This window comes from Staurois parvus, unplaced genomic scaffold, assembly GCF_062004578.1.
Source record: "Staurois parvus isolate SC_StPar_1 unplaced genomic scaffold, SC_StPar_1.0 ptg000029l, whole genome shotgun sequence".
In the NCBI taxonomy this organism is placed as follows: domain Eukaryota; kingdom Metazoa; phylum Chordata; class Amphibia; order Anura; family Ranidae; genus Staurois; species Staurois parvus.
The window spans coordinates 5508824-5524694 of NW_028317825.1; the positions used below are offsets into that span (position 1 = coordinate 5508824).

Consider the following 15871-nt stretch of genomic DNA (forward strand, 5'->3'; position numbering starts at 1 on the left):
GTGGCAGTGCGGTATCCTGCCACGGTCTAAATCAAGGTTATAACCCAGGGCTCTCAGCTATACGGGTTGAGGGGCTCCAGGCGGTTTGCTTGATGCAGAGGAAACTGGTTTGTCTGTTTCCTTGTCGGTTCATAAAGCCCATATTGGGACCTGGGGCCTGGAGATTTCAAAGTGATTTGGGAGGGATGAAATCTCCAATCCTGGGTCCATGTTTTCAGAATCCCCAGCACACTAATTGCACAGGTGTGTGCAGGCCTTTTTGAAGAGACCAAACCATGGTTCTGGGCTCCACCCCTGCAGACAGGAGGTCGTTGTCCAGGAGTCAGGAGGGTGCCACCTAGAAGAAGAGGGAGCCAGAGCAGCAAGGGGCTGAGAGAGGCAGGAGGCTGAATCTTTGTTTTGTTTGTATTGATGGTGGATACCCCTGCGTGGGAAACCTGTATTGTATGGAACTTTCTTTTAAATAAAATTGGGCAAAAACGGCCCTTAAAAAGAAGAAAAGTGAGTGGCTGTGTGCTTCAAAAGCTCTACCCATGATGCTAGTTCCCACAAAGGGCACAACCACAAAAAAAAAAGTAAGAATTCCTGCATGTACTCCTGTGACCCAGATTCAGTCGACAGCTGGCTAAAGCCCACGGTGGGCAGACAGAGTGGGTCCAGGCTCCGCAGGGATCCTTGGGATAATGTCGGGATCCACCCAGATACCTGACCAGCAGCTTGCTTAGCCTCTCAATGCACCACTGAGAGCCAAAACCTACTGCTACTACCCACTCCAAAGCTCGGAATTTCAGTGATCACTGGAGGGGCACAGTAGAGAACCAGTAACTGAGAGTCACCGCTCTCTGCTTTGTTGAAGACTGAGAACTGAGCGATTTGCAGTCTTCAATCGCTCACTTCTTGGTGTATAGCGGGAGGGGGACAGCTGCAGCTTGAATCAGTGCTGCAGCCATCTAGGTGAATATAAATGTTTGATTTCTGAACTTCTCTTTTTCAGCATAACTGAAGGCAAAACTTTATTTTTAGTTTTGGATTGGATGGAGAGGAATTAGAATACCTGTCAGGTTTTTATTGCTGTGTGTGTCCCCATTAGGGGGAATCACTCTCTCTAAGTGCCTGGTGACTGTTCTCACATTGGATCAATGCTGCATCCACCTAGGTATGATTTAAAAAAACAAACAATGCATACTTCTCTTTTAAATCAGAGCTGCAGTTAAACTGTAAAATATTAAAAGTCAGCAGCTACAAAAACTGTAGATGTTGACTTTTAGGGCCGGTTCACACTATAGAAACGCAGTCCAGATGTGTTCCAGATGCATTTTTGCAGGCATGTTTTTGGCATGTTCTGGTGCGTTTTTTATGCATTCCAGTTAATTTTTCCTCTTTTTCTTTAATTTAATTAGGGACATGTGCATGTCAGTGCATTTTTGATGCATTTTACTTCGTTCCAATACAGTTCTGGGCAGGAAAAATGCAGCATGTTCTACTTTTTTTTTTCTGCACCCGGAACGCACTGGAACTGCAAGCACTGATGTGAACTATGACATTGACAACCATATAACCTACTTTCTGTGTGTTATGGATGCAGAAAAAAAGCAACTGAAACGCATGTAGTGTGAACTGGCCCTTAAAAAACACTTACCTGCCCCATGATCCAGTGGTGTGCTCATTGCAGCTGGTTGCACCGGCCATCCTCTCTCCCTGGCGTTGGTATCTTAGGTGTGGGCACCCAGCTGTGACACTGCGCATGTGCTAGTAGCGCTGCACCTTGGAATGGTCCTGCAGTCTTCTAAGACCTGTCACGTGTCCCAGAAGACTACAGGGATGGGGGATAACTTCTGCTTCCGATCGCCTATGCCAGTGGTCTCCAAACTGCGGCCCGGGGCCCAGATGTGGCCCTTTGCTTGCTTTTATCCAGTCCTTAGGGCACTTTTTCATCCACTGATATCAATGAAGTGGCACAATTCCTCCCAATGACACCCATCGATGGGGCACAATTTCTCCCAATTACACCCAATGATGGGGCACAATTCCTCCCAATGACACCCAATGATGGGGCACAATTCCTACCAATGACACCGAATGATGGGGCACAATTCCTACCAATGACACCGAATGATGGGGCACAACTGCTCCCAATAACACCCTTGATGGGGCACAATTCCTCCCAATGACACCAACAATGGGGTCCAATGCCACCAATGATGGGGTGCAATTCTTTCTAATGACCCCAACAATGGGGCACAATTCCTCCCAATGATGGGGCACAATTCCTACCAATGACACCCAATGATGGGGCATAATTCTTCCCAATGACACCCAACGATGGGGCACAATTCCTCCCAATGACACCACCATGGGGTCCAATGCCACTAATGATGAAGTCCAATTCCTCCCACTGACACTAAAGATTGGGCATTGTCTATTCCCACTAACGTCAGGACCTTTTGTACTCCCAACAGCCACATTCCAGCCCCCCTAAAGTCTGAAGGACAGTAAACTGGCCCTTCGTTTAGAAAGTTTGGAGACCCCTAGCTTAGGCTATCACAGCGGACGTGAGAGCGGGTACCTGTCAAAATCAGTACCCGCTCCCCAAATGCTCCAATCCCTAACAGAGAGCGGGGGATGAGACCTTAAAGTGGAACTTTCTCTTTTGGGTGGAGCTCCGCTTCAAGGCTCCATTCACAGCTAGTATTTTGTGATTGTGCCTTTTTTGTACTCGTTTTTCTTGTGACATGCATAGAGCAGCCCATTCCTTTCAATGGGCTGCTATACCTGCAACAAAGACAGGAAAGTAGTTCATGTAGCGTTTGGCTGCGTTGAGCCTTGCGTTTTGTTACTGTGCATTTTGCTGTGTTTGTTGTGCCTTTTTCTCTGCAACAAAATTTCACCTTCTTGCTTCATTAACAATGAACGGCACCGCAAACGCCACAATATTTTACGGCCTTTCCTAATATGCGATTTAATGCATGTTTGCAAAATGCACTGGTATCAATGGAGCCTTGGGGGCATTTTTCTGCCAACTTCTGGCCACATATCTGAATTTTAGGTTCATATGTACATGTAGCCTAAATATTGATATTCTCCCTATACATAGCAGAGGGATCCTATAATAATCAGTGGACTATGGGGAAGATTGTAGCCCAGTGTCTGCTCTACACACTGCTCCTGACAGAGGTCACCCAGGGAGAAGGAGGAGGTGATGTGCCCGGATATATATCTGTCAGATCTCACCCGGTATAGCACGGTGATCGGTCCTCTCCGGCCGCAGATCTCCGCTGTTCAGGGCTCTCCCATCCAAACAAGCCGGTCACCAGGGCAACACAGAGGACGCTTCTCCATGACTACGAGGGCACGCCTTCTCCCAGGGACCCGCCCCTCCTCCTTCCATGTGTGCCGTCACTGGTCAGACTTGTCTGCTCAGTGATCATCGTTATCTATGGGCCGATAAACTCCCTTGATGGCTCCCAGATCAACAGATACAAAACACAAATAAATGGCGAAGGCTCATGTCTAGACAACACAATGACTGTTGTCAATCATTTAGCATAACCCATGGATGTAAGACAGCAAATTAATCCCCTGGGGGGGGGGGGTGATAGGGGTTATAGGACCCCCCCCCCTTTTTTTTTTAATGTATTTATTCCTTTTGATGAAGGGCAGTTTATAATGAGATTCGATCCATGTATGGGCAGGCTGATTGTACCCAAGTTGACCCATTGATCGACTTGGTTACCATCAGTATGTTGAATTTCTACCATGCGATTATTGCCAGCGGCTATAGCCACTAGCAGTAATCATTGAGTTCTCCCGGCAGGGATGGCCCCCCTCGCAATAGCTCCACGGGAGGCATTTCCCCATCAGCACTGTGTTAATGCAGGAAATTGAGTGATTTTTTTCCCCTGCAAGCCATGGTTGCAGGAAAAAAAAATCACATCTATGGCCTACAATATACAGTGTGGATGGAGGAATCTCTAGCTGAGGTTATTGTATTCTGACAGCTGGAACCAACAGATTAAGTGAACAGTGCCTGTATCTGATTAGAAATATATTTCAATTGAAGGATTTTGGGTGGGAAGGGACCAACGGGGCCATCCACCAAGCAAATTACAAGCAGTTCACCAGGAACCAGACAAAATTCAGTGTATGGCCAGGCTAAATCATTGACATGGAACAAGAGTGCAGATCAGAAAATTGTGTAAAGTCTGAACTGCTGATCTTCATACATACAGGTTACAGGTATGTGCCTTAGAAATCATTGGGCCCCTTTTATACAGGCGTTCTGTTTGTTACTGAGCTGGTCCTGCACCTTTTTGGTGCGGATGCAGTGCGATTGGAGCCATACAAAATGTATGGCTCCAATCGCATCGCCCAGAATTTGCATGTGATTTGCACAGGAATGCGGTTCGGTTCCTGTGTGAATCACATGCGATGTGCTGAACCGCAGAAATGTGAACCCAGGCTCAGTCTCAAAAGGGAATTTTCCTCCCTGCAATCTCCCCCATCTTCTGCTAAATTAAGCCTGGGTTCACATATATGCAGTGCGGTATATTGCATGTGATTCTTACAAGATCCCCACCATATTCCTGTGCAAATCACATGCGATTTGTGTGCGGAACGATTGGAGCCATACATTTTGAATGGCTCTAATTGCACCGCACCGAAAAGGTGCAGGACCCATTTTTGGGTCCGCACTAGAATCAGATCACATGGGTATCCACACCTATGCGATCCGATTCTGCACATCGCACCACGTTCTGCGGACTGCTTTCGAGGTGTTGTTAACGTAACATGCACACATGCAGCGGTTTGCATGAATGGGGTGCGATTCTGATGCGGTGTGAAATTCGCACAGAAAACACTGCAAATTCCGCACCAGATCAGTATGAACCAGTGCTAAATCTAATGTTTTTCTTGCTTGTTTACTATTTTATTTATTTATTTTAATTTGGCCTTGCCTCTTAGGCGAGATGACATATACTGCACCTGCTTCCATAGCTTGGTGCACCTCAAATATCTTAAGAGGCTGCTTGAGCAGAGACCCATGGAGACTGGTGGGCAGGCCTGGTACGTGCCATCAGGGGCCGACTGCCTGAACCCGGAAGGGGCAGATAGGCCCCCGATGATGTCAAAAGGAGAGAAGCCGGCATGGGCTGTGGAACCTGAGCAGTGGATTGCAGCAGGACAACACTAAGAAAGTGAATATCTGAACTGTGGACAACCCTGGATAACTGGTATGGAGAGAAAAAAAAGCAGGTGGGAGCTGAGCTTGACATTCCTCTTTAACCATTTCCTGCCCCTAGGACATCATATGATGTCCTGAATTTCCAGTGGTTATATCAGGATGATTTCTGCAGCTACAGACATCATCCCAGTATCTAAGTCATCATATGACGTCCTGAATTTTTAGTGGGTATATCAGGGTGATGTCTGCAGCTACAGGCATCCTCCGAGTATCTTTTTTTTCAGCTGGTGATACACTTTTATGTAAAAGTGATCCTAATGGCTAATTAGCCACTGGATTACTTTTACATGCAGCAGGAGGGGGTTACCCCCACCGCCTTCCTTTGCCTTTCTGGGCTTTCCCCTTCCAACCAGGGAGCCCGGGACTGAAGCCTTCTTACCATAGAGATGAGCAAGGACCGGAACATCCCCAGTCAACTCTATGGTGTAAAAAAACTGGAAGCGACGAGGATTTTGTCACTTCCGGTTTCACTGGGATATAAACAAGCCGTTACTAGCTTGTGAAAGCATCTGATCAAACCAATCTTGGACCCCAGATGTCTCAGCAAAGAAGACCTGTCACTGTTCCAGCTATCACAAGGGATGTTGTCCATCCCTTGTGATAGCAATAAATGTGATAAAAAAATTAGAGAGACGATGCAAATAATAAAATAATTTATAAAAAATGTAATGTACCCCTGCCCTGTGCTCAAACGCATACATACTGCAGGAAAAAAGAACATGGTGTTCGTACCACACATGTGAGGTATCGCCGCAAACAGAGCGAGAGTAATAATTTTAGCACCAGACCTCCTGTGTAACTGTAAACTTGTAACCTGTAAATGCTTTTAAAGCGTCGCCTATGAAGATTTTTAGGTACTGTAGTTTGGTACAATTCCACTGGCGTACTCAATTTCAAAGCATGACATGTTAGGTATCTATTTACTCGGCATAACATCATCTTTTATATTTTATCAAAAATGGGTATTATATTGTGTTTGTGTACACTAACATTCATCAGCAGAACTTTACTCATAACAATTCACACAAAATAATGTTCTTTAGCAAGGAACATACATTCCACATGAATAATTATGCTACCAAAATGAGTGTGTGCTGTAAATTGCCTCCAGCATTGTTCCTGTTTCTTCTTGCTGGAGGCTGCCATTTTGTTTGTAGCAGGACCCCCTTAGGCGTCGCTAGAAGATTTGGGTCCCCCTATAGTCTTGCACAGCCAGACATCACACATCTTCACCAAGACTTGCACCAGGAGACAGAAAACCAGTCCTTGAGCCTTGTTTTAAAGTTTTATTAGGGATGTAGAACTTGGATGGGGTAAGGGGTGTATGAGATGCCCAAGGGAATGGCAACTGAGGACAAACTTCCTGAACGAGTTACAAGACTTTACACAGAAATCCGCTTATGGAGAGCTAGCCAGCATCTCCCATTGTACCTCTCCAGCCCCAGAAGCTCCTCAATCCAACTGTATCCCTGGACAGGGGATCCAGTAATTAATACTAGAAGGGCAATAGTCCCAGCTGCAGAGCGAGTTAGGTTTCCCAACCAAATGCTCTCTCCCCTCTCCGGCCTAGGGGGTAAAGGTGTATTCACTGAGTCCTTCTCCTGTGCTGCTGTTGGGAGAGTGACTGTTATCAGCTGGGCCACTCATTCCTTTCCGCCAAGTGGTCCTCTCTCAGTAGCCTGAATCCTCCTCTTCTGGGGTCCTCCGCTGCCACTCCTGGCCCCTCCCTCCTGTCAGGTGCCCCCAGAGAAAAACAGCTTGCTGTGGGGGCACCCAAGCAGGTCCTCTCCCAAGCCGCTGCTCTGTGTCCATTCACATGGAGCCGTGGCGCGACCTCGCACCCTCTTTCTCCTCATTGGCTCACTGGCTGTGATTGACAGCAGTGGGAGCCAATGGCTCCCACTGCTGTCTCAGTCAATGAGGTTTGAGAGTCCTGGAGAAGCCAAGACTCTCGTGAACATCGCTGGATCACAATGGGTGGGTAGTTGGGGTGGCTACTACACACAGGTTTTTTACCTTCATACAAAGAATATATGAAGGAAAACACCTTGAGCCTTTACAACCACATTAACCCCGGTTCACATCTGTGCGGCCGTGTGGGCTGCGATTTATGGGGGAACGAGAACCCATTCATTTGAATGGACTCCCGTGCCCCATGACACACAGGGAAGAAGTCCCTGCACTACTTGGGAAATCGCAGCCCGCACGGAAACCAAAGATCCCACTATGGTTGCGATTTCCACTGTGGGCGGCACCACCCACAGAGTTGTGAACCGAGCCTAAAGTGGTACTGAACCAGAACCAAAAATGTAATATATTACAGCTTATGAATCCTCAGTGACATCATTCCTTTTTTTTATTTTTCCCTCTATTTTCACCTGGTGGTCCGACCAGTCCCCCTGCCAAGTCTGGAATGGAGACACCCGAAGATCCTGTAAAACCGCGGCTCAGCTGCCTGTTTTTACTGCACCTGAAGGAGCACTAAACGAACCCGTGAGCAAAAACACTCCTAAAAAATAAAAAAGAATGCGGCCATCACATCTGAGAATCAGTAATACAATCAATGTGTGTTTCTTGTGGCTTTACGAACAATGGATCAGCATAATAGGCAGACAACCAGCAGAGGACAGCAATGGCACCCTCCACATTCTCCAGTACGATCCATGAGGATGACCTTCCCAGTCAGGGTCTGTCCCGACAATGGAGCTCCCTAGCCCGATACATATCGCTCACACATCTACATATGATTAGTGTCGGCAGACACAGCGATCCGGCTCCCACCCATGGGGCGACCCTCCCCATCAATCACACAGCCCTCTGCTCCCACTCGTCTCGCCTTATCTGGCACCAGCCTATCAGAAAATCGCCCTACGCCGTCCTCTAGCCAATCAGAACACAGAGCCTCGCACGCCCCCTTCCCTTCCTGACGCCCATCAATACACTAGTCATCCTCACTGTCTGCGCTTCAACCAATGAGAATCCTCGGGCAGCGCCAGCCTCATTATTAATGAATGAGCCTCGTGTTTCTAATACCCGTCTACCACAGTGAAGAGGCGGGGCGATCGGGCGTGTCCTGTACGTAGGCTACCCGAGAGGGGCGTGGCCGCAGGCATGAATCACGGCTGCTAGAAAACAGAGGAGTATCCGGCGTGTGGAATATTAATAAAGGGGCGTGGCTCGTGGCAGGCTGGGTACGGCTCGGTGGTCTGCACCTTTCCATTAGGGGAGCTCCCTCCATAGCTGCCATGTCTTCCATCTTGCGGCCATTCACCGTCACCGAGGGGCCCTGCGAGCTCTCGCGGACTGGGGGACATGGAGGCAGGCGGGCGGTGGGCAGATCTCTGGCTGCTGCGGCTCCAGGAGGAGGGAAGGGGAAGATCACACATCCTGGGAAGGCGATCCTGGCTGGTGAGTATCATCCTCATGGCTTGTGATCGGCAGCATGACCTGATCTGTACCCAGACACCCATGATATGGTACTGCAGCGATGATCAGGACATCCTTCACATGGGACAATGTCATCTATTTGTATGGAAGATCTGACGTCTGCTGGTATCCAGGAACTCCCAGACACAACAGTCCTGGGCTGTGATTTCTATAGGCTGAGCTTCGTTTGAGTTGTCACTCCTAGTGAGACCTAGAGAGGCATCGATCAGACCTGGAGCAGACAGAATCTGGAGCAGTGGTGCATGGCAACCAATCGGCTTCAAGTTCAGCTCGTCCAATTAAAGCAGGGGTATCAAACTGGTGGCCCTCCAGCTGTTGCCAAACTACAAGTCCCATCATGCCTCTACCTTTGGGAGTCATGCTTGTAACTGTCAACCTTGCAATGCCTCATGGGACTTGTAGTTTGGCAACAGCTGGAGGGCTGCCAGTTTGACACCTGTGAATTAAAGGTTTACTAAACCCAGGACCCTGCATTCACTGTATCTGGTCTCCCACAGTACACACAACATGGAAATGCAATTATTTTAGTAAATATAAACTGATAAATACCTTTTTCTCATCAGCAGTATATAGCAGTCTTGTGACTTCTATCAGTGCCCAGCAGAGCACTGGTTAAAGCTTGTAGGAGTTTTCTTTCTGCTCTAGGAGGATGCAAAACCCCTGACCTCTGTCTGGACAGTGCTGATTGGCCCTGTGCTGATCACATACACTCTCCCAAGAAAAAAACCCCCTCTAGCAATGCACACTAAACTGAGCATGTGCAGAATGGCTACGGTTCAGTCCGTCTTATCAGGAGATAAGAGGGAGACCCTGGAAGAAGGGGAGGATCAGAGAAGTCGGGATCAAACAGCCTTTTTACACAACGCAGAGGATTAACCCCTTAGGTTCCACAGTGAGTATAACAAGCATGCTTTACTACATATACAGACTGATTTTACTGTTGTGGGTTTAGTAACACTTTAAGCTTTAAAAATGAAAGCTAGAGGCTGATTGTCTGCCATGCACAGCTGCTCCAGTCTCAATTCCCCCTCATAGAGACATAAACCTAGAAATGTAAACCATGGATGGTAGAAGAAAACTGTCCAGCCTGTTTGTCTCAATCAGGTCTGAATCCACTTACTGTTGATGACCCACCCTATTTGTAAAATAATACTTTCCAAGGTTATTTTTGAAATGTCCTCTTGCTGGTTCAAGGTCATGTTCCCGTGTTCTTGATCTCAGCTTTCTCCTGAACCTTATTCCCCCTTCATGTATTTAAAGTGGTTGTAAAGGCTCAAGGCTTTTTTACCTTCATGCATTCTATGCATGAAGGTGAAAAAATAAAATACTTGTGTGCAGCTCAGGAGCGAGCCTGCTTGGGTGCCCCCATAGCAAACTGCATGCTCTGGGGTCACTCAGCAGGAGGGAGGAGCCAGGAGTGCCAGTAAGGGACCCGAGAGGAGAAGGATCAGGGCTGCTCTGTGCAAAACCACTCCACAGAGCAGGCAAGTATAATATGCTTGTTTTTTGTTTTGTTTTTTTTAATAGCCTTTAATATCACCTTAAGGCCCCTTTTCACACGGGCGTTCCAGATGTCTGTTTTTCATCTGTCCGTTTACAGATGAAAAACGGACCCCTGTGTATTTCTGTGGATTTGTGGATGTAAAGAGATGAACATCTTTTTACATCCATTAATGTCCGCATCCGTTAACATCAGTTTTTTTTTTTTTGAACGGAAGAAAACCCTATTTTTCTTCTGCAAAACCCCCCAAAACAGACATAAATGGATGTAAATGTCTGAAAACCAGATCTAAACCAATGTAAACGGATGAAAAATGGATCTAAACGGATAAAAAAACAGATGTAAACCAATGTAAACGGATGAAAACTGGATGAAAATGGATATAAACTCATCCGTGTTTTTTTTTTTTTTTTTTTTCCTTTGCAAAAACGTGACTGAACTGAAGAAAAAAAAACCCGGAACGCCAGTGTGAAATGACCCTACAGACTAAGTTCACCTTTAAGAAAAAAATAAATTCACGTTATTGCAGAAAAAAAAAATTTACATTTATTTATTTTTTTTTCCATGCAATCAGTGGATGGTGGGTGCAAGGTCAGGCTCCTGCACTCTCGTCCTCCAACTCTCTGCTCATACCTCTGTACAGGCAGTCAGAAATCTGAAGGAAGTGTCAGTGGACTAAGGGCCGGTCCACACCTCAATTTCTGCATTCCGGATGCGATTTTGCATGCGTGTTTTTGATACTTTTATCCCCTCTCCTTTTTTTTTTTTTTTTTTTTCTTTATCTCAGTTTAGGACATTTGTGTTCCGGTGAATTTTTGATGCGTTTTACCACGTTCCAGATGCATTCCATACAGAAAAAATGCAGCATGTTCTACTTGTGTTGACTGGTTGGAATGCACTGCAATCGTGAGACCTAAGGCCACTGAAATACAAAGAAAAACGCAGTGCATGCATTTTTGATGCAGCTTAAAAAGATGCACTGGGCTGCATCTGGTGTGAACCAGCCCTAAGAGTACACTGATTATCAATGGTAGTCCATTGAGAAGTACAAGACCATCTGTTGCAGTGGAAGATGGGACTTGTAGTTTATTCATTCACAGATCTCTACGAATTACGTGGCTGTACTGGTGAAGCCCTATGCAGCTGTGCCAATTTTTTTAATGTGACAGAGGCCGCAGGGGAGAGGAACCTCCACCCACTATCACGGCAGGAAAAGGTAGGAAGTTGTGTGCTTGGGAAGATGTTACAATCAAGGCTCTGTTTGCATCATCATTGTGTGCATGCCATTCTGTGTGTCGTGTGTTGGGCAGCCCATTCATTTGGGTGGGCTGTCCTGTGTGGGGGAACCGCTCAAAAGAACTCCCTGACCCTGTTGAGAAATCGCACTCTAGCAAGCATAGTGCTATGGAAAACGCGTGTGTTCACAGCTGCATGAGTAACACGTTCCCAACGGTAAACTTGGCCTTTAATCACTTCCTATTGGCCGAATGTATATATGTCTCCTCTTGGCGGGTGCGCTTTAATGCCTAGCAGCTGCATATATTCGTCTATAGATAAACAGTTTACTGTGCTGAGTGTACTCCCAGCACAGTAACTAAACTATCATGCAAACTTGCGATAGGGAGCTTTTGATCATGTAACTGTCAATTACAGTGGTCACGTGATCAGAATGCCCGCCTCCATCTCCTGGCATTTTGATTCTCTTACCCAGTTGCCAACCGCAGATAGATGAATGACGGCTGTTCTGGGAGGGCGTCATATGACGTCCTCCCAGAACGCGCTCTCCTGCGTGCCCCCCAGGGTGCGCACCCGGCGATCTCCGTGATCGCTGTGTCCTACGGACACAGCTGATCACATGATGTGGTAAAAGGCCAAACACAGCGGCTTTTTACCACGCTGATCACAGGGAGATGCAATTGCCAGTTCTCGACTGCACTTTCCTCACGCTGTCAGAACGTGGGGAAAGTACTGCTGAGAACCGGCAGTTGTCAGAGCAGGGATCGGCACTGATCATCAGGGCACTGATGATCGGTGCCCAGCAGTGCCCAGAAGTGCCACCCATCAGTGCCACCCACCTGTGCCCATCAGTTGCACCAGTCAGTGCTCAGCAGTGCTGACTATCAGTACCCGTCATCTATCAGTACCCATCATCAGTGCCGCCTATCGGTTCAACCTATCAGTGCTGCACATCAGTGCCGCCTATCAGTGCAGCCTCCTCAACGCACATCAGTGAAGGAGAAAAATTATTTGCAAAATTATTTGCAAAATTTTATAATAGAAACACATTTTAGCTCTTTTTTTGTTTATAGCGCAAAAAGTAAAACCCCCAGCGGCAAGTAAATACCACCAAAAGAAAGCTCTATTTGTGAGGGAAAAAAATGATAAAAATTTCATATGTGTAAAATGTTGCATGACCACGCAATTGTCATTCAAAGTGTGACAGCGCTGAAAGCTGAAAATTGGCCTGGTAAGGAAGGGGGTAGAAGTGCCCGGTAGGCAAGTGGTTAAAGGACCGGGAGTCAATGGCAGGAAGGGGTTAAATGCCCAGTCTAATGAATGTGACTGTCAGTGTTTTAACACGTGCGACTTGTTGCAGCGCAATTTCTAAAGTACTTCTTGCAATACTTTTTCTGCAGTTTTATTGCGATTTCAGATGCATAGAGTATAATGGAAATCGCACTCCAAATTGCAAGAAATCGTTGTAAATCTTCACAAGTAGCAATAAAGTCTTTAGAAATTGCACCTGAAATTGTGCGTTTTGTGTGCAATTTCAGCGTGGTTTTAAATCGCAGCGGTGTGACCGCTGACTAAAGGTTTGTCATGTCCCTCTTTTCACTTTTTCTTCTAGACTCTACATAGTGCTGATTAAGTCAGCTTGTATTTGAAGAGTTGGAGAAAACACAAACACAGAGAGAAGTTGTAGAAAATGTTTTGGCTGGGATTGGACTAGAGCAGGGATGGCACACTGGTGGCCATCCAGCTGTTGTGAAACTACAAGTCCCATCATGCCTCTGCCTTTGGGAGTCATTCTTGTAACTGTCAATCTTGCAATGCCTCATGGGACTTGTAGTTTGGCAACAGCTGGAGTTCCGCCAGTTTGACACCCGTGGACTAGAGGATACCAAGGCAAGGCAGCAGTGCTAATCTTTGAGCAACTAATGATGTCGCTCTTAGCGCTGATGAATTATATTTATACAGTTTATTTTTATCATACATTATAATATATATATTTTTATGTCATGTATCATGACAACTGACATCAACCTTAGGGGTCTATTTATGAAAGAATTGTGTGGATGAATGTGACAAGCATTCACCCATCCTTGATAAAAATGTGACCAGATTTTGCTTAATACAGAGATTTCCTGTGATCATCGGCTCCATCTAATGGCCATAATGCAGTATTTTTTCTGTCTGAGGTATTTTAGGAAAAATAGCACATTATGGCCACTAGATGGCGATGAAAAAGTTGGGCATGCTCGATTTTTGCACAGCATGTTGTGAGCTCACTACAGAACTACACAAGTCATTTCAGGTTGGGGCTGAGGCGTTAAATGGTGTGATGCTTTATTACAATGCACAGCACAGTTCACTTTACAGCATACACCGGCAGCCACTAGTGCTGACAAGCCTTTAATGAAAACCTGCACTGAAAGAAATACTGGGGTTGCCGTTGCTGAAAAGGTTAGCTGCCTGTCAGTCATGCTTATCCTCTCACTTCAATGCCTTCTGTTGCTCTAGTCCAGGACAATCCTGAAACCAGTGAAGTCAGAATTCCTGATGGGCATATTTGTTTTGGGACAGTGACTTGGATTCCACTAGATTCGTATGACAGGCAGGGAATTGGTACTCCAGAATGGGCAGTAAGCAGTGGCAGTCTTCATGTTTATCTAAGCACAGGCTCACTCCTCAGTGTAGCTTCAGTGCACATTGGATACAGATGGTCCTACAAAATAAAGATTACAGTTTCATTTTTTTTTTTTTTTTTTTTTTTTTTTTTTAGGCTGACAATATAAACATTTTGTATCTTCAAAGCCAAACAGGAGCTAAAATCTGCAGTAGCTTAGAAAGCAAGGCAATCAATGAATGAACTCCAGGCTGATCTAAATGGATGCAGGTTTGTATTCATCAATACATAATTAAAGTAGTATTAAACGCTCAGCTTTTCTTTAACTTTATGCACTACTAGCAAGCTGTGCCAACCTGCTCCAGGAAATTTCAATGCCACAGTGTGTGCCTGACACTCACGTAACAACCTGTTCTCTGCTGTTCATTTTTGGTCACAGGGTGCCACTTTCCTGAACATCTGGGTAGAATTGCATGCACTAAAGACACAGTGAGTATAGGAGGAGCATTTGCACTGAAGGACACATGAGGGGGTAGCAGAAGTGGCTTTCCACGCTAGGCAACATTAGGCTATGTACACATGCTGGGAGTGTGAATGCATGGGTGTCTCCAAGAGCCACTGGAAGAAAAAGGGGACAGGGACACCGCATCTTCAGTGCTGAGGGTACAACCTGAATCAGCTGGAAGATATACACATCAAGAGGCATCACATAAGGGAAGTACCCATATGGAAGAAAAATATATTTTAAAATATTCTTCCCAAATATTTAGACATATATTAGACATATATTTGAAATGCTACAATTTTGTCCATATTCAATATAGATATACTTTAGATTTGTATTTTTAAAGACATGCAGTATATTTGAAATGTATTTTTTTTTTTCATATATTTTGTAATAAAAACACATTTCAACATATTTTCAAAAAAATATATATAATGTTGAAAATCGTTTTTATTACAAAATATATGGAAAAAAAATACATTTCAAATATACTGTATGTCTTAAAAAATCAAATTAAAATAAGTGTGTGTGTGTGTATTATTATTATTATACAGTATTTATATAGCGCTAAAAGGTTTGCTCAGCGCTGTACATTATAGTGGGGGACAGTACATGAGATGATACAGTAACAATACAATACACGAGTGGGTCAAGGGCCCAGCTCTTACAATCTAGGAGGGAGGGGATAGTGGTTCAGGAGGAAGTGGCTGTGGGGGATGGAGTGGTAGGAGGAGATCGGCTGTTAGGTGAGGGCGGGGTAGGCTTCCCTGAAGAGATGGGTTTTCAGGGTGCGCCTAAAGGTGAGGAGGGTAGGTGACAGTCTGATGGATTGGGGTAGGGAGTTCCAGAGGATGGGGGAAGTCCTGGAGAAGTCCTGCAGTCAGGCGTGGGAGGTGGAGACCAGGGAGCTAGAAAGTAGGAGGTCTTGTGAGGAGCGAAGATTATGGGTAGGGTGGTATTTGGGTATCAGGTCGGTGAGGTAGTTTGGGGCAGCGTTATGAATGGCTTTGTATGTCTGTGTTAGTAGTTTGAATTTAATGCATTGGGCAATTGGGAGCCAGTGGAGGGAATGACAGAGGGGGGTGGCGGATACGGAGCGGTTGGTAAGGTGGATGAGTCTGGCCGCTGAGTTCAGGATAGACTGAAGCGGGGATAGTCTGCGACGAGGTAGGCCAGTGAGAAGAGAGTTGCAGTAGTCCAGACGTGAGATAATAAGGGAGTGAACGAGTAGTTTAGTAGTGTCTGTGGTTAGGAACGAACGTATTTTCGAGATGTTGCAGAGGTGGAGCCTGCATGAGTTTGCCAATGATTGGAAATGGGGTTGGAAGG

The 15871-nt window shown here is 45.9% G+C and overlaps 2 protein-coding genes across 2 annotated transcripts in view; one reads left to right on the forward strand and one right to left on the reverse strand.

The window, feature by feature from the left end:
- TEKT1 (tektin 1) overlaps window positions 1-3347 on the reverse strand; it is a 40327-nt gene extending 36980 nt beyond the window's left edge. Inside the window, exon 1 of the mRNA XM_089657457.1 lies at window positions 3232-3347. The gene's annotated coding sequence lies outside the window, so the exon portion shown is untranslated. The remainder of the gene's footprint in view (window positions 1-3231) is intronic.
- Window positions 3348-8359: 5012 nt separating this feature from the next.
- The window catches only part of LOC149471088 (tricarboxylate transport protein, mitochondrial-like), a 36296-nt gene continuing 28784 nt past the window's right edge, over window positions 8360-15871 (forward strand). Inside the window, exon 1 of the mRNA XM_089657467.1 lies at window positions 8360-8650. Coding sequence (XP_089513593.1) covers window positions 8488-8650 — 163 coding nt within the window. The 5' untranslated portion in view covers window positions 8360-8487. The remainder of the gene's footprint in view (window positions 8651-15871) is intronic.